The sequence below is a fragment of the Ursus arctos genome, unplaced genomic scaffold, assembly GCF_023065955.2.
Source record: "Ursus arctos isolate Adak ecotype North America unplaced genomic scaffold, UrsArc2.0 scaffold_16, whole genome shotgun sequence".
Classification (NCBI taxonomy): Eukaryota; Metazoa; Chordata; class Mammalia; order Carnivora; family Ursidae; genus Ursus; species Ursus arctos.
Genome location: NW_026622830.1, coordinates 30,765,705 through 30,788,089, shown reverse-complemented (window position 1 = coordinate 30,788,089; position 22,385 = coordinate 30,765,705). Strand labels below are relative to the sequence as shown.

The following is a 22,385-nucleotide window of genomic DNA, read 5'->3' as shown; positions in this document are numbered from 1 at the left end:
TTGGATGAGGTTTTCTATTTCTTCATATGTTTCAAGGGATTTCATAATTACTTGCTGAAACCATTTTATGGTAACTGCTTTAAAATCTCTGCCAGATAGTTCCAACATCTGATTCATCTCACTGTTGGTGTCAGTTGACTATCTTTTCTCACTCACATTGTGATTTTCCTGGTTCTTGGTATGACAAGTGATTTTTTTTTTTTTTTACGGTATCCTGGACATTTTGCAAATTATGTTGGGAGACTCTTAATCTTGTATAAATCTTCTATCTTAGTAAGGCTGCCACCCTGTTTGGGCTTTGGATTTTTTTTTTTTAAGGTTTACTTTGGTAGTCTATAGTTGCAATGACAATTTTCTGAGCCCTTGCAATGCTGTTTTGGTCTACTTTGGCTTTGCTTTAGCTCCCACTGAATCCCTGCATGTGATGCCTACATGGATATCATTGGGCAGATGTAGGGAATGCCCTCAATCACCATCGGCCATTGCATGGAGGCCTGGGAGACACTGGGCCTGCTGGCACTACTAGCACAGATGAATGTATCTACATCGTTCATTTTTTTATTCTAGCATTTTTATGATTTTATCTTTTTACTTTTTATTCTTAATCCATCTAAAATTCATTTTGATATCAAGAGTGAGGTGAAGAATTTAGCCTTTTTTTACTCTCCTCCCCCAGTCGGGGAACCAACTATTCTAAAACCATCTGCTAAAAATTCCACCTTCTCCTTAACAAATTTGAAATGCTACCTTCATCAAATTCTCAATTTACATGTGCATTTATATCTATGGGCTGAACTCTTTTTCTTTGATTTGTCTACTTTTGTTGCTGCTTGAGTTACTGTAGAGTTAAAAATGTTTTCGTATTTGACAAGTCTAGTCCCTTCTCTTTAATTTGCTGGCTATTCACGTATATTTTGCTTTTTAAAAGGATTTGCAACATGGCTGCAGGGTAAAGAGAGGCAAAGGAAGACGTGCCTTGACCTGATAGAAGTTTCTTGCAGTGTTCCGGGAGAGAGATGGTGGAATACTAGAAGGTAGGATGGATCATCTATCCCATTGTCTTCCAAATTTCAGACATTTTCTGGTATGCCAGCTGTATAATTTTTGACATATCTATATGTTGTCTGCATGGTTATTAACTTTTTCGCTAATTCAATTCACTTTTTAAAAAAAAGATTATTTATTTAGAGAGAGAGAGAGTACGACGGGGTGGGGAGGGGAGGAGGACGGAGAATCCCAAGCAGACCCTGCTGAGCGTGGAGCCTGACACAGGGCTCCATCTCACAGTCCTGAGATCAAGACCTGAGCCAAAATCAAGAATCGGACGCTTAACCAACTAAGACGCCCAGACGACGCCCCTAATTCAATTCTCTTTTAAATTGTAAATATTTGGATTAGGCTTATCCTATGTGCTATCTGTAAAAGCACAGATTAGATGCAATAGTTATATATTTTTCTACCATATTAAGCTGAATAGATAACAATGAAAATAAACATTGTTTGTCCATGTAGCACCTACCGTATACCGCCAGCAGTTTGAGGAACAAAGGGTCTGAGCAAACCATTCCCATCTGTTCTCCAGATGGCGGTCCTCACTCAGAAGGGAGCCACCTGGGTTGGCTGGTGATCTCTGTCGCTTGAGCTGGAAGCTGGGTGCACAGGTGGGTTTAGTTTGTGAAAATCATCAAGACGTTCACTTAGAAACACTTTCCTGTGTGATTAGTGGAATTCAGTAAAAAGTTTTACAAGTATCTCCGTATTGTTTTGTGCTGATGACTGGCACTAAGATATGGCACGTGCTCACGTAGGTCACGCAAAGCAATGACTAATGAAGTGAGTAGCCGCCTTACAAACGTAAAACACTGGTAACAGTTTCTCTTCTTCCGAGTTCTGATGTTCCTGCAAGCAAACCCACCCTCACGGAGACTGCGGGAAAGGGCCACAGAGCAGATCACAGGCCTGTCAGAATGTTCTCGGGACGATAAGATGTGGGTCAAGTGATCCATAGGGCAGAAACAGACGATAATGCCAAAGGCCAGGGCCTTAATATCCTTATCTCGTAGTCTTTATTAAAGGTAAACAGAGATAAATGGAAAACGCCATCCGAACCTCACCAAGATCAAATTAGCGAGATCGCAGGGAATCAAATATCTTGTACTGACCTGTCACAAGCACTTACTCAGATACAAGCGAACACACAGCACACTCTTTTCTTCTTCTTCTTCTTCTTCTTTTTTTTTTTTTTTACCCTAAGGTGATTCTGGCTCTTAGATTTCTAAATTCTCTGGTTTCAGAGCCTGCCTCTTGCTGAGCACCCTCAGCACCCGTAATAAAAAAGGTTACAAAGTCACTGATACCAACATCTCTCTGCCAAACAGAAGTAGCTTCCGTCTTCTGTCCTTTAAGCACAGTAGGAAACATTCCAGTCTCCTTCTGTTAGTGGCCATGGAAACCAATCTCCAGGATTTCTTTCAGCGACTGAATAAGACTAAAACCCCCAGCATTCTTCAGAGGCATCCATTAACTGGCTCCACACTAAAAAACAATAAAACTACCGACCTTAAAATTCAACCTGCACGTGTTCAATGATAAGTCCCACCGGTTTCCCGAGTATTTGGGGGCCAGTTGAATAGGAGAAGCTCCTGGGGAGAGAGTCACATCATTGCTCGTCAGAGAAAACCTGGAGCCTTGTTTTCTCAAGTCTGTCTCAAAGATCTACTCCTTTCCTGTTTCCTACCGTTTGGGTCTCCTCCCAGCGGTGATGTCTGCGCTTCAGCGTGAAACACAGTCTCTTACCTCTGATCGGCTCAGAGCTGGAAGCCTCAGTAGGTCATTCCTGACCTTTACACGGCTCCGCTCCCCATCCGAGAGTCCCCAAGGGACAGGGCTCACTCACTCCTCGTGGGCACTTGGAAGCCGATCTGGTTGCACAATCCCCTTTCTGGCAAGCTCCTGGCGTCTTAGGCCAACCAAATTTCACCGCCAGTTTCTCAAACTAACCGCACAGGGTTGCCGGCTTCCCTTGTTGGCCCCCAAACGACAGAACGCTTTCCGTCAGTGTCATGTACGGAAGGGCTGGCAAGGCAGGGGTTGGCATGAGGCCTCCAGGGACAGTGCCAGAGAGCTCGGTGCCAGGCGATGTCATTCTACCACCGAGCCTCGAGCGGGGGTCCGGGACACGGCCGCCGAGCACAGCATCTGCCCGCACAGGCCGCGTCGGCCATTGAAAGCCGCTCCCCGGCGAAGCAAGGACGGGGCAGGGGTGAGGGCCCGACTGTTCCGAGGGTGACAGAGGGTGCGGGCAGCAGGCAGGCAGAAGGCAACAATGGCAGGGAGGAATCCACTTGGGCAAAGGATTCCTTTTTCTCTTCCTGGCGAGCCGCCAAGGCCGTGGCTCGTCAGCCTGGCGCGGCCGATCGAGCTTGCGGGCTTCGGTAGGGGGCGCACGTTTGTTTCCTTCACACCTTTCACGCGGGCAACCTGGCGCAGGCAAAGCCTTTCTTTCTTTCTTTTTTTTTAATTTGCAAATCTCAGCTCTTATTTTAGAGGGTCCAAATGTTCCTTCCACACCCTGTGAGTATTATAAAACAGGGAATTCTGGCTTTGGAGAGGCAAGGGTATGATTAACATGTGATGCATCTTAAACCGTATTTAAATCTTTATGTTATTTTAGGAAATACATTCTCAATCACATGGTCTCAGTTTTACAACTTGGTATGATTCTTATACTTGATTCAGCACAGAGCTTTAAACCCTTCAAAAAACTCATCTAATGAAAAAGCCTGTTCTCTTAGGTTGGGTTCTCCCAGAAGTAGACTCTGAGTCAAGGATTCAGGTTCAAGAGCTTTATTGAGGAAAGGCTCCCAGGAGACACCAGTAGGTGAACGGGAGAAGGAGGACAGGGAGACAGAAGAGGCCGAGCTAGGTGTGGTTTCGTGGGAAGGCCCAGTCTTGGCCTGATCCAGAGGGGAGCTCTGGAGAGTAAATTATGCCTCAGAGCATGTCCTTCCTTCGTCGGGGCGAGGAAGCTGTGCTTTCAGGCTCCCCAGCCTGTCAGTCACACTAGTCTTAAGTCAAAGGGAGTGGTAGGGTGGGGTGGGAGGTAGTGTGGACACGGGCTATCAAGCCCACAAACACTGCTGGCTCTCCATGTGGGCTGAACTGGCTCCAGTATCAGCTCATGGGGCGGGCGGGGAGGGGGGGGGAGGCTGGACCCACAGGGCTGGCTGGAGAGGCCCCAGGGGATGGGGGGGCACCGACAGTGTGGGCCACAGGGCCGTCCTCCACATTTCCTACTCTTACCACTGGGTGCTACTTAGAGGTCTTTCATCACGTTCTGCTGCAAGAGGAAACGCAGGATGTCTTTTGAAAGTCCCGGGGTCGGCTTTTCATCATCCAGAGACACACGTCCTTCTCCTGGTGGGTAGAAGTGGGCGTCCTTGGAATGCCTCCGTAAGACCGAGCAGCCATCCCGGTTGAAGATGACCCGGGCCATCTGAAAACTGCGAAGGGCATACTTTTGGCTCTCCTGGCCCTTCAGTTCGTTGATCTTCTGAGACAGGCACTGGCAGACAGAGGCGGAGAGTGGATTTCTAGCGGCTGGCTGGGGATGGCCAAACATGTCATAGAACCTATCCAGGGATTTCCGAAGCCCATCATCCTCCGCCTTGGTCTCCACCTGGCCCTTCACAGAAGCGTCAAGCCAGCAGTTCTCAGAGGTCCAGGAATCATTTTGTTCAGTATTTAGGTTACTGGTGTCTGCAAGACAAGACACAGTCCAATACTCAGACACATATTCAAAAAAGCCGAAAGCAGATGATGTCTCTTCAAATTACCATACTCCTGCTCTCGGGTGACCGGTCATGGCAGGACTAGCTGATTTCAGAATTGATCCCCACCATCCTGGGGTTATGCCACTTGTTTGCTCAAAACAAGAACATCTTATCTGCATGTTTCAGGAGTTCTTCGTCTACGGTCTTTGCACAGAAGTTCAGGATAGCTGTGAATTTGGACGGGGAAAAATCATACCTTTATTTTCACGAACCTCTACCAGAAATTAAGAATTTCCTTCCATAATAAATGTAGGCGACAAACCTATTAGCAGCAGTACCTATGACTTTGTTAACAACAGCTCACAGCTACTTTCATATCAAATTATAGTCTGCAGAAGATGTTTTTATTTTTTTTTTAAAGATTTTATTTATTTTTTTGAGAGAGAGAGAGAAAGAGAGAGCACAAGCAGGGGGAGTAGAGGGAGAGGGAGAAGCAGACTTCCTGCTGAGCAGGGAGCCCGACGTGGGGCCCGATCCCAGGACCCTGGGATCATGACCTGAGCCGAAGGCAGACACTCAACCGACTGAGCCACCCAGGTGCCCCCAGAAGATGTTTTTAAATATCATTTATGCCAATCACTATGCTATGGACTGAGGTGTGGCCCTCCAAAATTCATATGTTGAAGCCCTAATCCCTAACGTGACTATATTTGGAGATGGGGATTTTAGGAGGTTATTATGGTTAAATGAAGTTGTAGGGATGGGAGCCAAATCTGATAGGAGTGGTGGCTTTATGAAAAGAGGAAGATCTCTCTCTCTTTCTCTCTCTCTCTGCCCATGTGCAGGAACTGGGGGAGGGCCATGAGAGGACACATTGAGAAGGTGGCCTTCTCGCAGCCAGGAAGCCCTTCCCAGAATCTAGCCATACCAGCACTGGGATCTCAGACTTCCAGTCTCTAGAATTCTGAGAAGATAAACTTCTGTCGTTTAGGCCACCCAGTCTATGGTATTTTGTTTTGGTGACCCAAGGAGACTAAGACACAGTGCTTTGAAACTACCACAGTTATTAGGCCTGATACTAGATCTTATTATTAAAGCATTAATTTACAAAGCATATATTGGAGACTCTTAACTATAGGGAACAAATGGAGGGTTGCTGGAGGGGAGGGGGGTGAGGGGACGTGGTGACTGGGTGATGGGCACTAAGGAGGGCACGTGATGGAATGAGCACTGGGTGTTAAATGCAAGTGATGAATCACTAGATTCTACCCCTGAAACTAATAATACAATATGTGTTAACTAACTCGAATTTAAATAAAATCTTAAACCAGATGCCAACGGGATCCAGGGCACAAATGCAGTAAAGACCGCTAATGTAGCCAGCGCTGGGCGTTTACACAGTCCAGACACTGTCTTTCTCTATTCCTTACAGTAATCCTATAGACTCTGACCTCTCAATTAAAATCACCACCTTTGTGATTTTTAAAAGAGTAACAAATAAACAAAGTGACTTAATAATAGACAATACGAAGCCAGAATTGGATCCCTGATCTCACTTTCTGTACCTCTCTGGGAACCCTAATTCTTTTTTTTTTTTTTTAAAGATTTTATTTATTTATTCGACAGAGACAGAGACAGCCAGCGAGAGAGGGAACACAAGCAGGGGGAGTGGGAGAGGAAGAAGCAGGCTCATAGTGGAGGAGCCTGATGTGGGGCTCGATCCCATAACGCCGTGGGAACCCTAATTCTTAACAAAGAAATCTCTTAGCTCTTCTGAAACATAGGACTTTCTTCTCCATGTGTTCTAGAAAAGATCGCACCCAAATAATTTGCAGAATTCCTTATGCACCAACCAGTTTTAGCCTTTAAAATTTTACACTTTAAATCAAAATATTATATTTTCCTTTTCTGCTCTGATATAAGCTTTAATAAATTACTAGCTTTAATTCCACACACACTCCCTTCACCCCCAACTCAATTAGTAGCCATCATAAAAATCTTTGTCCTTGCTAATGATGACAAAGGTTGTGTGATACAGTGCGTGGTTTTAGAAAAGGAGCAGGGACTTGGGGTTTTGACTGTAGGCTTGTTACGGGCTAAACAGCATAGCATACTCCCTTGCTGAGCTTTAACTTTCTTATCTGCAAGAGTTTCAGTAAATGGTCTCTCTTCGAGAACTCCTGTGGTAAGACAAGGAACAGAAAAGTCCATAATCCAAAGCATCCAAGGATATGGACACGTGTGGTGGGACACACGTAGGCCCACACACGGACAGACATTCACTGGCCTACCATGCAAGCAGCCCAACAACAAAGCATTTAGCCACCTTGAAGAATGGCTGAGTTGAGGGTGGTTATAGGGAAGTACGCGATGGGCCGCGCACATCTTATTGTTCTAGAATGCTCAAATACGGATGGGGGCTTGCCGAGGGGGAGCAGAAGGCAGCTCAAAAGGGATCACCTGGCCGCGTCTGGAACAACTGGAGCATCAAAATCGATAATGAGAGTAACAGATGATAGACCATTTATTAAAACAGAAAACCATGAGAGCACAAAATAATTGAAAGTTTGATGAGGAACAGGATATTTGCAGTCTCAGAGTACTTCCCCCTAAAATACTTACTAGTTACAAATGGAAAAAGAATATCTTCATCATGGAGAAACCCAGCACATATCACCTCAATCAAGTGACCTAAGTGAGGGGACAAATCGAAATCCTGTTGCCACGTAGCCAGATGCAAGAGGAAGACACGCTCCTTCTCTGATAGTCCTGCCAAAGCTGCATCATCAGAACCCGATCATGAGGAAACGGCAGACTAAACCAAACTGAGGGACATTCTACAAAATGAATGGACTGTACTCTTCCGAAATGCCAAGGTCATGAGGACCAAGAGAAGGGTGAGCAAGGCTGTTCCACACTGAAGGACACCGATGAGACATGAAAACTAAACATAGCACATGATTTTTCCACTGGATCCTTTTGCTATAAAGAACATTCTCGGGATCGCCCGAATGTGGGCTGAGGATCAGATGGTAATAATGTACCCTGTTAACCTTCCTGATTTTGAGAGTTTCTTTGGGTTATGTAAGGGAATGTCCTTGTTTATAGGAAAATCAGGGGTGGTGGGCATCAGGCTGGCAACTTACTCTCAAATAATTCATGGGGAAAAAAAGTTCTTTGTATTGTACTTACAAGTTTTCTATGAGTTTGGGATTCTCTCAAGAAAAATAATTAAAACAAACCTCTGGAGGAATAATCGTTAAAACTTCCTTTGGTGGCCTACTTAACTATTAACACAAACAAACAAAAAGCCTTATTAGCCCAGGGCTTGGCAAACAGTCCTTGTCTCACAAGTGGTAATGGCTATTACAGAGCCAAGGGGAGAGGGGGGCAGGCAAGGGGTCCCATGATGGCAGGATGAGCTGGCCCTTCCCACCTTCTTCCCCAAAGATGATCTGGTCCTGGGGACGTAAGGCAGGAAAACAGGGGCTGGGAAGGGTCAATGGGAAGAGTGGAAGAGAGAAGGCAGGTCTTCAGCAGTGACACTGAGAAAGCCAGGGAGGTCCTGAAATTACCACCCGAGGCAGCCATTTACACGGAATCCTCCGAGTAACACAGCAAGGACTTGTTAAGGAACTGGTCAATAACTTTGATTTGAACCCAATGAGCCTAAAAACCGGGTTTGTCTCCTCCGCTTTTCATGTAAATATCAAGCTGATTGCAACTCAACTTCAAAGAAACCCTCCTTCCCCTTTCCAGAAGAGCAATGACAACATGGGTTGAGTTATTTACTACTCGGTTCTGGTGAACACTGTCCCCAGCTCATTTCAGTCTTTGATTTCCTTTTAAAACTTGCTTTACTACCAACAACAAAGCCATCTCTCTAATCATGTGGCTGTTGCGGCCTTTCTGCTATCTGGGATTCTTTGCCAGCCAATAGAGTTAATCGCTTTACTTTTCCTGATGTGCCTACGTGTGGACAGAATGTCGATCTCTGATAACTCAGTCGGTTCCTGCACCCTTATGTTCAAACTGCACCTTATTCTTATATTCACACAGCCCAGACTTGTAGGGCTCTCAAATTGGGACAGTAATGTTTACTCTAGGGAGGGTGTGGGGATGTTTCTGTGTCAGTGATTGGAAAGTGCTACTTGTATTTAGTGAGTGGGGTCAAAGGGGTAAACATCCTATCAGGCACAGGACAATCCCATACAACAAAGACTCATCCTCCCCAAAATGCCAATCATGCCTCTTACCCCTTGAGAGGAACAGTGGCTCAAAGGATAGATTCTGGAAAGAGTAGAAAGTGAATGCTGAATCCTACTGCACTGTAATGTATTGCTTTGCCTTGGGCTCCCAGGCACCTCTGCTATTGATCCCTGCACAATGCCTTTCTTGCTGGCGCCCATTTGTACCATGCATTCCTCCCCTCTCAGACTTGAGACCATTTTATTTTTCTCAGCAAGGGGTCCAGTCCCAATGATGTTGGCATTATCTAACTCGAGTGGAATTTCTCTTTTTATTGTAATTTGCTTCTATCACAAATAGAATTTCTTTAGGAACTGACAAGAAAGGGAGGAAGATGGCGCTGGGTATGGCCATGCTGTTGCGTGCATTGTTTCCAGGTCATCTATCTACCAGAGCACCCGTTTGTTAAATTTTCTTTTGACTGGAGAGAAAACAGCTAACATACAGATGTTTGGGATGCTTACAAACCTAAAAGTATTTTCATATTTTTAGGAGTTATAGATGATAGTTTGTTCAGTAATCCCAAGCAATCGATTAGCATGGAGGATTTGAGATTGATGGCTGCATTCTGTGAGATGCCATTAGCCTTTAGAAACCCAGATGTTTAATGGGGGGTTTCTCCTAGAGAAACTTCCACGGCGACTTCTGTGGTTGATAAACGCACAGCAGGATTTTATCTCTTTGAAACATTTTAGCTTTCAACTTTAACACATTTTTCCTAAATGGTTTTGATATTTAGAATTCTGTCTCCCTCATGCATCAGCCTCAATAGCCGCCCACTCTGCCTTATTTGTTCAGACTTTCTTTTACTCCCAACTGCTAATTGGGAGGATCTGTGGTTTCAAGGCTGCACCGAGCGGAAAGAAATCAAAGACTTAATAAAAAAAGAGAATTGTCAGGATTTAAGGAAAGAAGGAACTGTGGCTCATACAGTCTCCTTTTATGTTGCTCAAAGGGAATGCTGCCCCCTTTTCGGGGGGGGGTGCGAGGTACACTCCTACGTGTGGCCCCGCTGCCTTGGTTCATCTGTTGGAGGCTCCTTGGGTTCTGAGCGGCTCTAAGAAAGTCACGGGCATAAGAAGAACCAGGTGAGTGGGGCAGGGACATGTCCTGGTCAACGGTCACGGATTAGCACAATTTGGATGCACTGATTCCTCTTTTTTAGGACAGCAGTCAGACTTCGGAGGCCCCACAGGCTCTCTACATGGGTGACACTACCCTTTTTAATATATTAAGGGCTATTGCCCATGGATCTGGAGCCCTGCTCCGCAGGCTGCGTCTCCCTGCCCAGACCTTTTTTTCTTTCTTACCCTCTTCTGTTCCTCTCACTCCTGCCGCTCCACTCCATACCCTGCAGGGGAAAAGAGGAGTGAACCGGATCACTGGATGTACATGATTAAGTCCCCCTCCAGTCCCACAAGCTGCACGGGAGTCTGGCTGGAGCGACAGCTCTGCATCACTGCCTGGAGAAGCCTGGCTTCTTTCCTGAGCCTTGCAAGCTCCCTCTTCAGAACCTCTGCACCTGCCGTTGCTCTGCGTGGAACATGCTTTCTCCACACATCCGCGTGATTGGTTCCCTCACCTCCTCAGGTCTCGGTTCAGATGTTATCTTCTCAGGGAGGGCTCCTGTATCAGTCAGGGTGGGCTAGGCTATGCTACATAACAAGCAAGTGCCAAATCGCAGGGGCTTAAAACAACAAGGGATCACTTCTCACTACTTACAGCTCCACGTCATACCAGATCTGTGTCATGCTTGCCCTTTACCCTGGAAGCCAGGCCACCGGGGCAGCCACTACCTCAACATTGTTTAGTGACTGCGGCAGAGGGAAAAGAGCCCGGGGGGGGAGCAGGCAGTGATTGGGAAAGTCCTGTCACGTCTGTTCACCTATCACCGGCCAGTGTCAATTCATATGGCCAAGCCTGATTTCGAAAGAATGAGGATGAAAAATTCTCCTGTAGGGGGAGGCAGAGAGTACTGGTGACCAATAATTCCGACTTCCATGCCTTCCCTGAGCGCACTATTTAAAATTGCCTTTCCCTCACTCCTCTAGGCCTTGTCTCTATATCCCTTACCGGCCTTGTATTTCTATATAATAATCTAATCTAATAATGTAGGATTTGTTTACTGTCTATCTTCTCCTGCTATGGCATTCATTTCTCTGGATACCCGCTGTACCCCCAGGGCCTAAAGCAGTGCTCGCACAAGGTAGATACATTTAAACTTTCTCATGTTTTGTGTTACTTGAGTTTCATTTTCAAATAAAGATGTAAAGGGGCATGATTACTAGGTTAACTAATACTCACTACGGCGACTGCGAGGTTTGCCCAGGACAACCCCCGTTGATGCCTGTTGTCTCAATCATTAATAGCACCCTCTTTCGCTCTGAGAAGGGCCCTGGATCACACAATTCATTCCATGTATACATGTATCACGATACAGCTATCACATGTAAGTTCCTGCCAAACATCCCCATGTCCCGGGGCGGGGGGTGGCTGAGTTTTGATGCCACAGATAATCTCAGTCTGTGGGTTAAATAATACGGTGTCTACACACTTTTGGGTTTTTCCCCAAACTTTCTATTCTACTATCCTCCAGGACAATCCTCCTTTCCTTCCCCTTTGTTTTCACAGCAGTCCTTTCTCCTATCCCCTGGATGTCCAAGAACTGGTTGGTTTCTGCCCTGCAGGTAAAGGGCCTCAATTCACTATACCCCATCAGTAACTCACGATGAGTCCGCTTTCTGGTCTCACGTGACTTTCCATCACGGTGCAGTAAACCAGCACTGGAGTTCTAAGGTACCTTACTGTCTCTTTAATAACATAACATTAATGACCAAAAAAATCGATAAGCGTACTCCCCCTTTTGCTCGATAGCAAGCCGTCTGCAGCTTGTATATTTCAGGATTTGCAACTGTTCCTTTAAAGGACAAAACCCACAGACTCACAAAGCGGTGGGGGCAGGGTGTGGCTATCAAGATATTTCATCCAAATTAACACTTCAGAGGACGGGTGGTTGGGTCAGGTGCTTTTGAAACTGCAGTCTGAGTCTGTACTTGTTTACATCTGAAAACTAATCCTGATGACTCACCCAGAGGGGAGGTGGCATATGCTGTCACCCTTCCTCCTAATGCTGAACAGATGCAACGGGCAGAAGGAAGCTAGGGTCCTCTAACAGGCAACTGCTGAGAACGAAAATGAATGCTGGAAAAAACCAGAAATAGTGTGATCAGTGAAGAGCCCTAAAATTAAGTGCCCAGCACAATTAATAAGGCTCATCTCTGCCATCTGACTGGTGAGCTATCCCACTGGTACCTTGGCCTTTTATATTTTCTTAAGAAACTAAAGTGTTCTGAAAATTACAAAGGACTAGAATACCCAGACTCACACCACTCCATACTGACAACCAGCATAGTCATATTTGCTTCAAGACTTTTTTCTTATTAAAGAAGTAAACACTGAGAAGCCTGGGGGCTCAGTCGGTTACGCGGCTGCCTTCAGCTAGGGTCAAGATCCCAGGACCCGCACTGGGCTCCCTGCTCAGCTCCGGGGAGCCTGCTTCTCCCCCTGCCTGCCGCTCCCCCTGCTCACACGCGCTCTCTCTCTCTCTCTGACAATAAATAAATAAATCTTTAAACAAGTAAACATTTTAGTGATGGGTGAAACAGGTGAGGGGATTAAGCAGTGCCCTTATCATGATGAGCACCGGGTGTTTTAAGTGTTGAATCCCTCTCTTATATGCCTGAAACTAACACAACACTGTGTTCACTACACTGGCATTAAAATAAAAACAAAATAACAAAAAAAGAAGTAAATATTTTAGTTAAAGTTGACCACTTCCACATAGAAATTCATTCCTCCCAGGCCATTTTTATTTACGTCGTATTTTTTTATTATTTGTTTTTAAAGATTTTATTTTTAAGTAATCTCTACACCCAGCGTGGGGCTCGAAGTCACAACCCCGATATCAAGAGTCACGTGCTCTACGTACTGAGACAGCTGGGCGCCCTTTCCAGCCCATTTTTATACCTTACATATATTATGTATCCCTAAGCAATACCTTGTTGCTTTGTGTGATGGTCATTTTAATTTTATTTTCCATATACAAAGTTTTGCTTTTTTTCAACTCCACTTTCTGATTTCTTCCTTCCCACCACTGTTGATATTCTGTATGAATCTGCTTGATCGTATTCTAACATAAGAACATACTGCATTATTTTTCATCCATTTCCTTCTCTTGCGATGGCCATATGGGCTGTGTCTAATTTTTCCCGATCACCAACGAGGCCTTAGTGAGCCCCGGGTACCCACTTCCTGGTGTACTGACTCTGGAATTACATCCAGTCATAGAACTGCTGAGTCGAAAGGGAAGTGCGTTTTCAATTTCACCAGAACCTTCCAAATCACTCTCCACAGTGTCTGTCGCACTCTCGCCAGCAGGATCTGGGTTTCCCTGTCTCTCCACAGCTTCGCCACACTCTGATACTGGCGGACGGTGTCCAGTCCTGTCTCCTTACTTGGGGTCACATCTCCCTCCTCCCTCAAAGTGGCTGAGCTGTTCTTCAGACACTTAGCGGCCAGTTGGGTTTCCTATACTCTGAAAAATGACATCTTCTTTACCCTTTTTCTACCGGGCTTTGTCTCTTTCCTATCTCCTTTTCAATGGCATACATAATGAATTACTGACAAAACAGTATCTTTGACTTTTCTGCACTTGATCTCATGACTAGATTATCCCAGTCAGGGGCTGGACAAAAGACCTCGAGGTTTATTTTTGTTTTAATGACGGATCTTCTGAAGACAGCCTTCGCAGTGTCAGTTTATTACTTCCAAAACATGACCCTGTGTCTCTAGTCCATTTAGTTAAAAAGTCACGCACCGAGCCAGATCCAGGGGCAGGGCCAACAGCCGGCTTACTGCGTCTCATTTTCCAGGCAAGAAAACTGAGACAAAGAGCAGGTCTCCAGAATCACTTCATGAGGGGGTTGGTGGATAGACCATGGACAAAGCTAATCTGCTTATTAATTTTCTTCATTAAAATGATCTTCACGTGGCTAACATTTGCCATAATTAGGAGCACGCTGGCCGTGATGAGCCAGGCAGGGGAGTTCTCTCTAGATGGTTCATGTAATACAAGTTCAGGAATCACAGGCCGGGACCCTAAAAATGCTGAACAATTCTCTTCTTTAGTAGGAGATTAAGGCTTCGCCCGAGGCTTGATTTAAAACAGCTTCGTTTTGCATGTTGTTAAGTAATCACCAAATTAAAGGATCAGAGCCTGACCCCTTTGCAGCTAGAAAAGCCATGGGGGATTATCTGGTCCAGCTCTTGCACTTTCAGGACCAGAATCTGACAGCTAGAGCTGGAATAAGAACTTGGATCCCCTGACCCCGTCCAGGTTCGGGGCACGGCCCTTGGGTGCTTCTGCACTGGGAGCCCAAACGGGACAAGAGAGGAGGCTGTCAGACCAGGGAACCTGAGACAGGATCTCCTTCCTTCGGGAGCCACTGGGAATTAGGAGCTTCCCTGCAACACTTAAAGCAATCATTTAAAAATGCCCCCCCCCCCCCCGCGCTAAATGCTTTTTTAAATCTCATTTTACACGGGATGTTTCAGCAGATTTGTTTCATATCATGGCCTAGATAGTAAGGCACAATCAGGAGCAGAAAAGAAAATCAAATGATTCTGATCTAGGTTGCTATGGCAACGTTGCTATTTTGAATACGATTGTTTACTTCAGCAGAATTAAGTTCAATGTGAGTAGCTAATTAAGATGAGGCTTGAAACTTGAACCTTAACCTTCACTGTAAGGGGGAAAAAAGCACTTTAAAAATGATGCTTGAAGTGTTGCTGGAGACATATTTTTGCTGGGGAAGCAGAAAACGGATTCTTTTTTCTTGAAGAGGAACGGGGGCCTACTCACCATCTGTCCAAATCCACGAGTCAATATTTCCTAATTTTAAGAGATAAAGAGGAACAGAACAGAACTCTTATCAAAACAGAGCCAGTCCCGGTGTTGACATCAGCAGACTTGCTGAGACCGACAGGCAAGGCAAATCTGGTGCTTTCCTACATACAGTAGTATTTTTGTTAGACGCATATTTGTGTAAACAGACTTCACTCCACATCAGATCAACGTTACGTGTATCTGTGCGGTAACAGGTTGAATTGTAAACACGCCAGAAAGCAGAGGTATAGCTGAGCACTCCCCCTTCAAAGTAACCACCCTTCGAGGCCAAGCTCTTATTTTCGAAATGCTGACATCTCTGAGAACGTGCTGGAGCCTCTTAGGAAGTGTCTCCACTCCCCCTGGAAGCTTCTTCTGGCTGTCCTCATTGATGGCAAATCTCCATCCTCGGAGGACACAGTTACCTTTTCGGAAACTATCAAAAGACATTAGGAGTAAAAGCTGATAAATCACGTAGGTGATTAAGCAGGGTAACATGGAATGAGGCAAAAAGCAAGGTTTACCTCCAAAAAGAAACTGCTTTCTTATGTTTCACACACTAGTTCTGAAAGCAGTTCTTACAGAGAATTCCACAACCAATTCCGTGCAGTGGCAGGCAGCATGGTATTACATGAATTTAAGTTCTAGCTTCTGTAGAACAGCTCATCGTCACAGGTCAGAAATCGGAATATTTCTTTTCTTTTTTTTTAAGATGTTTTATTTATTTATTCGACAGAGATAGAGACAGCCAGCGAGAGAGGGACCACAAGCAGGGGGAGTGGGAGAGGAAGAAGCAGGCTCCCAGCGGAGGAGCCTGATGTGGGGCTCGATCCCAGGACTCCGGGATCACGCCCTGAGCCGAAGACAGACGCTTAACGACTGAGCCCCAGAAGTCTGAGTATTTCTGTCCTGATAGAGGAGATGCTTGTGAGCACAGACTGGGTTTAGAAAGCTTGAGTTTGAGCGCCAACATGGCCACTTCCGGGCTACGTGACCTTGGGCAAGTTACCTGACATCTCTGAATCTTCATGTCCTCCTCTGTAAAATGAGGATGATAATAATGATCCGTTCCTCATAGGGCAGTTGTAAGAATTAAATGCTTTATTAGCATAAAGCCTAGCACACCGTTCCCACTCAATAAATAAAAGCTACTCTGTCATTGTTATTATGGTGACAAGAGCAGCCCCAGCAGCAATGATGTTACATATAAATATTAAGGTATTTGTCGTTTAACACCAAGATTTTTATTTTTTTTAACTTATTTTTAAAAGGATTTTATTTATTTGTCAGCGAGAGAGAGAATAAGCAGGGCAAGTGGCAGGCGGAGGGAGAGGGAGAAGCAGGCTCCCCGCCGAGCAAGGAGCCCAATGCAGGACTCGATCCCAGGACCCTGGGATCATGACCAGACCCAAAGGCAGAGGCTTAACCGACTGAGCCACCCAGGCGTCCCATACCCGAGATTTTTAAAAGTGAAGGGTAAATGCTCTGTGTCTCTACATGCAGGGATAGACACATATCACAGGGCAAGTCCAGATGAACACGCATTCCTTCCTGACTGGAAGAAACATCACCTTTACCAACAGCTAGCGTCCCATCCTGGCATCAGAGTTGATGGGGTGAATCCTGGTAAACATCACCCACCTCGCGGTTAGGACTGACTCCGGAGGGGTCCCAAGTGCACGCTCTGCAAAGCAAGCATGAGCCCAGTGTGGGTGGAAACAGCAGGTTCCTCGGCGTGTGGGAGTGTCAAACGCAGAAGACCAGGCTGGGGGGCCCTCCAGCTGTCCCCTGACACATCTCCCCAAGGCGGGGGGGGGGGGGGCCAGCACCAGAGCGTGGGTGGGATCGAAATGACCTGTGGGGGCCTAATGGCGGCTGTGGTTTCATAGTTGATGGAAACGAGGAACCAAGTGAAGAGCTTCAGGGAAAAGCTGAGGTTAGTAAGTACACCGAAGGAGGAGAAACAGACTGCATCCAGCAAACAAAAAGAGAGATCGGGAAATGAGGCAGACAAGAGCGAGGTTCACAGAATGACTGCTGGAGGCGTCAGAACTCTAGTGCTGGGTTACATTTTAAAAGGCAAGGTAAGACTGAGAAGAGCCATAGGAGTGAATCCTTCCCTCTCCCCCTGCCCCCCCCCCCCCCCCATTTACAGCTGAATCTGAGGAAGGGCGAAGCTACGAGCCTTCTTTTCTGGAGCAAACAACATCAGAAACTATAAAGAGCTCAGAAACTGGGGGGAAGGCCATAAACATTCAAAAACAGCATAATATAATACAACCCATGCAGAAAAGGCCTTCGAGACAGCAGAGAAATAAAAGCTGGGGTTGACTGAGTGGCAGAAAATATGAGACATGAGGGGTTTAGGATGTATTTGTGTTAAAAGGTTTCCAACACGGGTTATTAAGGGCTAGGAGTGGGAGCAAATACGGAATTGAATTTCTAACTTTACAAGGACACCTCTAGTAGGATGGCAGAGATAGCTATACCCCCCCCCCCCAAAGTGATGGGCAAGATACTACGAAAGTCCTTCTTATTACCAAATATCTAAAAATTCCGGGTAAATTTTTTTTTTATCTCTTAAAATGCATGACTGAGCTGGACTGAAAGGAAGGGGAATCCTCAGAGACCAAAAGCAAAATCACAGTGGGTGTTCCAAGAGGTAAATGAACACTGAGCTAGTGTCTTGATCTGGCCAACCTTAATGGCGCTCAGGTTTCCAGACGTACAGTCTAGCATAGTGGCAAGATTGGGGAGGGGGGGGCTTGAAAGGAGGTTACTGCGTGAAGCTGAGAGCCCTGAAATTACACCCTGAAGATGAACTAGGGAAAAAAAATGCCTGGCAAAGGGTCCCAGTAAAAACACTTGTTTGTCTTGGCTTTGGCCCTGGGTAGAAGAAATATGAAACATCCCTCTGGAGATTTAACTATGAGGTTGACCTCACATGTGTTTGTGGCCTGAATTGAGACTATTTTTATGGTCTGAAAAACCCCAGCCAGGAATTTATTTCGGTATGGTCCCAGACTAATGTGCCCTCATTTGTTTAGAGAAAGCAAGTGCAAATCCTCTTTAGAGGAATGTACCTTCCTCTCAAATGTCAAAATTCCACTGAACAGGAGCTCACAATAAAAACAATACTCACGAAACGCACACTGAAACAAGGCAATGGAGCCAGTCCCAGAAGGAATCTCCCAGAAACTTTAGATATTAGTTAATGGTCACAGAATATAAAACAAGTATGTTTACTATGTTAAAGAAATCAATTAGGAAATAGAAAGTTTGAGTTAAGAACAAGAGACTACAAAAAATAAATCGGTGAATTAGAAAAAGAAACAAAAATAACTTAGAAAAATGGAAAATTATGATAATGGCTATTTATACCTCCGTAGATGGGTCAAATTGAAGATTAAACACCACTGGAAAGAGAACTGGAGAAGAGGAATCCGATTTGAAGATACCATTCAGAATTCGGCACAGAGAGATGAAGAGATGGAGAAAACAAAACAAAAAAATGAAGAGATCAGTAAGTCAAAGTGAAATGGTCCCACATGCATCTAATTGGAATTACAGAAAGACGTAATAGAGGGAATGGGGAAAAGGCGATGCACAATGAGTTACTGGGTGGAAATTTCCTAGAACTGATGAAAGCATGAATTCTCAAATTTAGCGATCGTAATGTTTTGCAAGCAGGATAAATAAAAGAACCCCCATTGGTAAGCATGAGATAAAACTGTAGATTATCAAAGGCAAAAATAAAAATTCTCAAACCACCCAGTAGAAAAGACAAAGAGTCCCCATAAATGAATGACAACTCAGTTGACAGTTGATGTCTGGACAGCAACAACAGAAGCAAGACGACTGTGGAATAATGCCTTCGAATTCTAACAGAAAATAACTGCCAACCTAGGATCACTCAGAAAATGATGAGGAAATTAAGACATCATTCTCTTCCCTGGCCAGAACAACAGAATAATAAATGTCATAGCCAGATTGTCCCCCTGTCCAAAGTTCATTCTTTAAGAACACTCAGAATGGACAATATTCATATCACCTAAGTCAATTTATGGAGATTTTGCCTGGAGGCAGAGAAATGAGCTACTCTAGAGAATTTTCATGTTTTCTATTCCTTTGGAGATGTGCATCTGATTAAATCACTAATATGGTCCAGCTCTCCTTGAAACAGGGTCCCCGTGCTAGACTTTGATCCCAAATCACATGTGGCCATCTTAAAAATGTAATTCATGTCCACCTTACATTTTGTGTCGTAAAGTTTCATTCTGTAATGAGCCAATTATGCAAAATAATTCAACTTCAAAGTTGTTCTCATTGGTTTTATAAAAAAATGCAGATGCTCTCAATGTTTTGTTTTGCAGATGACATTTTCTCTCTCTGCAATCAACTATTTCCATTTGCTTTTCAAATAATTACCAACTTTATCTCCCTAACTCAGCTAATGCCTGCTGCTCCGGTGGCCTCAGCCTTGCAATACTAATTATGCAGTCACTGGCTCCAAACAGTCTTTTGAAAAAAAGGAAAATAATTATTTTTATGCTCATGATATTCATTCTCTTTGAAGAGATCACATGAAAGAAGCTGTATAGCTTAGTTTTAAGAAAGCAGTTAAATTTTCTTTTAGTCAATCAACTATGCCAATCATAAGAAGATAAACAGAGACAGAAGTTTTGACTCACAAAGTTACTACGGGGAACATTCAGTGCCTTATTGATATTTTGCAATTTTCTGTTACCTAAGGTCCTCCTTAATTTCATTTCACGTGTAAATGAAATCATTTTCTTCCATAAATCTAGAAGGGGACACAAATTTGTAGGGGAGTATGAAAAAGAAAAAAGAAAAAGCGACCTGATTCTACTGGTTATTCCAGGGGACTAAATTTTTTTTGAGCTCTGAGTAGCAAAATCTCAAATGCACTTGAAACTTTAGCTTCTAAAAAAAGCCCCCACCCCGCAAATCCACACACACAATAAATCTTTCATGCACATTTTTGTTTCTCTAGATCTCGATCTGGGTGGTGGTGAATTGGGTGTATACATATGTAAAAATCCACCAAGCCATAACACACAAATTTTTTTCTCAATTAAGAAAATATCTACAGGGGGGCGCCCGGGTGGCACAGCGGTTAAGCGTCTGCCTTCGGCTCAGGGCATGATCCCGGTGTTACAGGATCGAGCCCCACATCAGGCTCTTCCGCTATGAGCCTGCTTCTTCCTCTCCCACTCCCCCTGCTTGTGTTCCCTCTCTCGCTGGCTGTCTCTATCTCTGTCGAATAAATAAATAAAATCTTAAAAAAAAAAAAATATCTACAGGGGTGTCTGGGTGGCTCAGTCGTTTGAGTGTCCAACTCTTGATTTTGGCTCCGGTAGTGCTCGTGGGATTGTGGGATCGCTCCCGCATTGGGCTCCACATCCAGCATGGAGCCTGCTTGGAATTCTCTCTTTCCCTCTCTCTCTGCCCCTCCCCGTTTCCCCATGTGTGCAGGCACACACTCTCTCTCTCTCTAAAAAAAAAGAAAGAAAGAAAAAGAAAGACAGAAAATATCTACACACACACTCCCTGTCTTCAGTAAGTCCTAGATGTGGCATAGAAATTGAAGTTTCAAAAAAAGATTCCCAGATGGTTCTAATGTTCACTTAGGTTGTAACCATTACTCTAGGGCATCTCTTGATTAGAATAAACATTCGGCAAATATTTGTTTCAATGAATGTATGAATGAATGAATGAGTGAGTGAATGAATCAACAAACTAATAAATATCTGTGTTATTCGTGGTCGTAGATGTACCATTGACTAGGGCCAGAAAAAGCCCTGAGCATATTTTAAAAAAGAAAAAGCATGCCAGATGTTCTAAGCACTGTCAATGCCTATCTCATTCACTCTATCAACAAATCTAGAAGCTAAGTGGACTGTTCTTGATCTTCGGGTGCAGCCAACATAAATCACTACGGCTACTTGAAGAAGAAAGAGAGGTAGTTAGAAGGATACCACAGTACACGCTGCTGTTGGGAGACCTGCAGACACAGACTCTAGGAGAAGCTTTGAGGAATTCGTCCCCAGACCAGCCAAAGAGGCTGCCGGCTCTTCATTATTAAAACCTAAACAATGAGGAAGCTGCTGCTCCAGATGGCTGCTCCAAGCTAACGCAGCTTCTGCTCCAATCTGGAAGCTTCCCCGTCAGGAAGGCTGCCTGTTGAATGAGGAAGCCATCAGCAGCTGGTTCCAGACCATGCTGCCTCTGCCATTACCCACCCCAGTTAGAAATGAATATCCATGCCCCATCTCTCTTCCCACATAATCTAGGTCTGAGTCCAAATATTTACGGGAACGCATCTGATCCGCAGATCTAACTCACATCCAGACACTAGCTATAAGAGATTCTGAAAATGGGAACTTCCGTCCCCTGTAAGAGAGGGAGGGTGGAACAGGCATTGAGTGAGCTCACTGACACACTCACAGATAATGAACTTGAGGCACAGAGATGATGAAACTTGGTCGAAGACACACAGCGAGTAGGTGGCAAGGTCAGGATTCAAACTCAGGAACTATGGCCCTAAACGCTACGAAGGCATCTAAGAGAATAACCATCGGTGCCCAGGCAAGCTCACGGGTGTGAGGTCTCCAGGTCTCGACGTATAAACTTTCATACTCGTATCAACTGTACTCATTAATCCCGACATCACTCTAGAATTTTAAGTCTCACAGTTTCTCATCTTCACAATTCAAAAATATGTTAATTTACTTGACCATTTAATCTTTCGTTTGGGAAGTGTTCTCAAGTGTTGGCGGGGAGGGTTGTCCAAAAAGTTCTTTTTTTTTTTTTTTAAGATTTTATTTATTTATTCGACAGAGATAGAGACAGCCAGCGAGAGAGGGAACACAAGCAGGGGGAGTGGGAGAGGAAGAAGCAGGCTCATAGCGGAGGAGCCTGATGTGGGGCTCGATCCTGTAACACCGGGATCACGCCCTGAGCCGAAGGCAGACGCTTAACCGCTGTGCCACCCAGGCGCCCCTGTCCAAAAAGTTCTATCACCAAACAGTGACTGAAGACATCCACACCCGGGCTTCAACAACTACCTCCAGCTCTAGCTCCCCACACTAGTTCCATGGTACAAAGCAAAAGGACATTTACAAGTATCCTGGAGGTATTTTAGGACTTCCTAATGGAACATCTAACTATTCCATTTTCATCAAAAAGTTTGGGAAACTATGTCGGATGTAATTGAATGATGGTTATTTAGCCTCTGCTTGGAAGGCTGACTATTACAAAGCTCTTATGAACTGGAAACCATGAGACTAAAGCTTGTGATGTATCCTGTTATTTGAAACTGTATTTCTACATATCCTTAGTACAGTTCGGTCTGTCCATCTTTCTCCATCCACCCACTCATCCATCCATCCATTCCCCCA

At 44.8% G+C, this 22,385-nt stretch overlaps 3 protein-coding genes across 4 annotated transcripts in view; 1 reads left to right on the top strand and 2 right to left on the bottom strand.

The window, feature by feature from the left end:
• The window catches only part of TRMT6 (tRNA methyltransferase 6 non-catalytic subunit), a 63,927-nt gene extending 62,245 nt beyond the window's left edge, over window positions 1–1,682 (top strand). Inside the window, exons 13-14 of one of the 2 annotated variants that reach the window (XR_007190665.2) lie at window positions 929–1,034; window positions 1,583–1,682. Coding sequence is in view for 1 of the 2 variants with exons in the window: in XM_048222229.2 (XP_048078186.1) it covers window positions 929–953 (25 nt within the window). In the remaining variant the exon portion in view is untranslated. Of the gene's footprint in view, window positions 1–928; window positions 1,078–1,582 lie in introns of those variants that run through there. The other variant, XM_048222229.2, reaches the window with a different exon arrangement.
• The window catches only part of CHGB (chromogranin B), a 40,501-nt gene extending 37,734 nt beyond the window's left edge, over window positions 1–2,767 (bottom strand). The window contains exon 1 of the mRNA XM_044385697.3: window positions 1,520–2,767. Within this exon, the coding sequence (XP_044241632.1) occupies window positions 1,520–1,571 (52 nt within the window). The 5' untranslated portion in view covers window positions 1,572–2,767. The remainder of the gene's footprint in view (window positions 1–1,519) is intronic.
• Window positions 2,768–3,830: 1,063 nt separating this feature from the next.
• Window positions 3,831–22,385, bottom strand: part of SHLD1 (shieldin complex subunit 1) — an 80,217-nt gene continuing 61,662 nt past the window's right edge. The window contains exon 3 of the mRNA XM_026503054.4: window positions 3,831–4,758. Within this exon, the coding sequence (XP_026358839.1) occupies window positions 4,316–4,758 (443 nt within the window). The 3' untranslated portion in view covers window positions 3,831–4,315. The remainder of the gene's footprint in view (window positions 4,759–22,385) is intronic.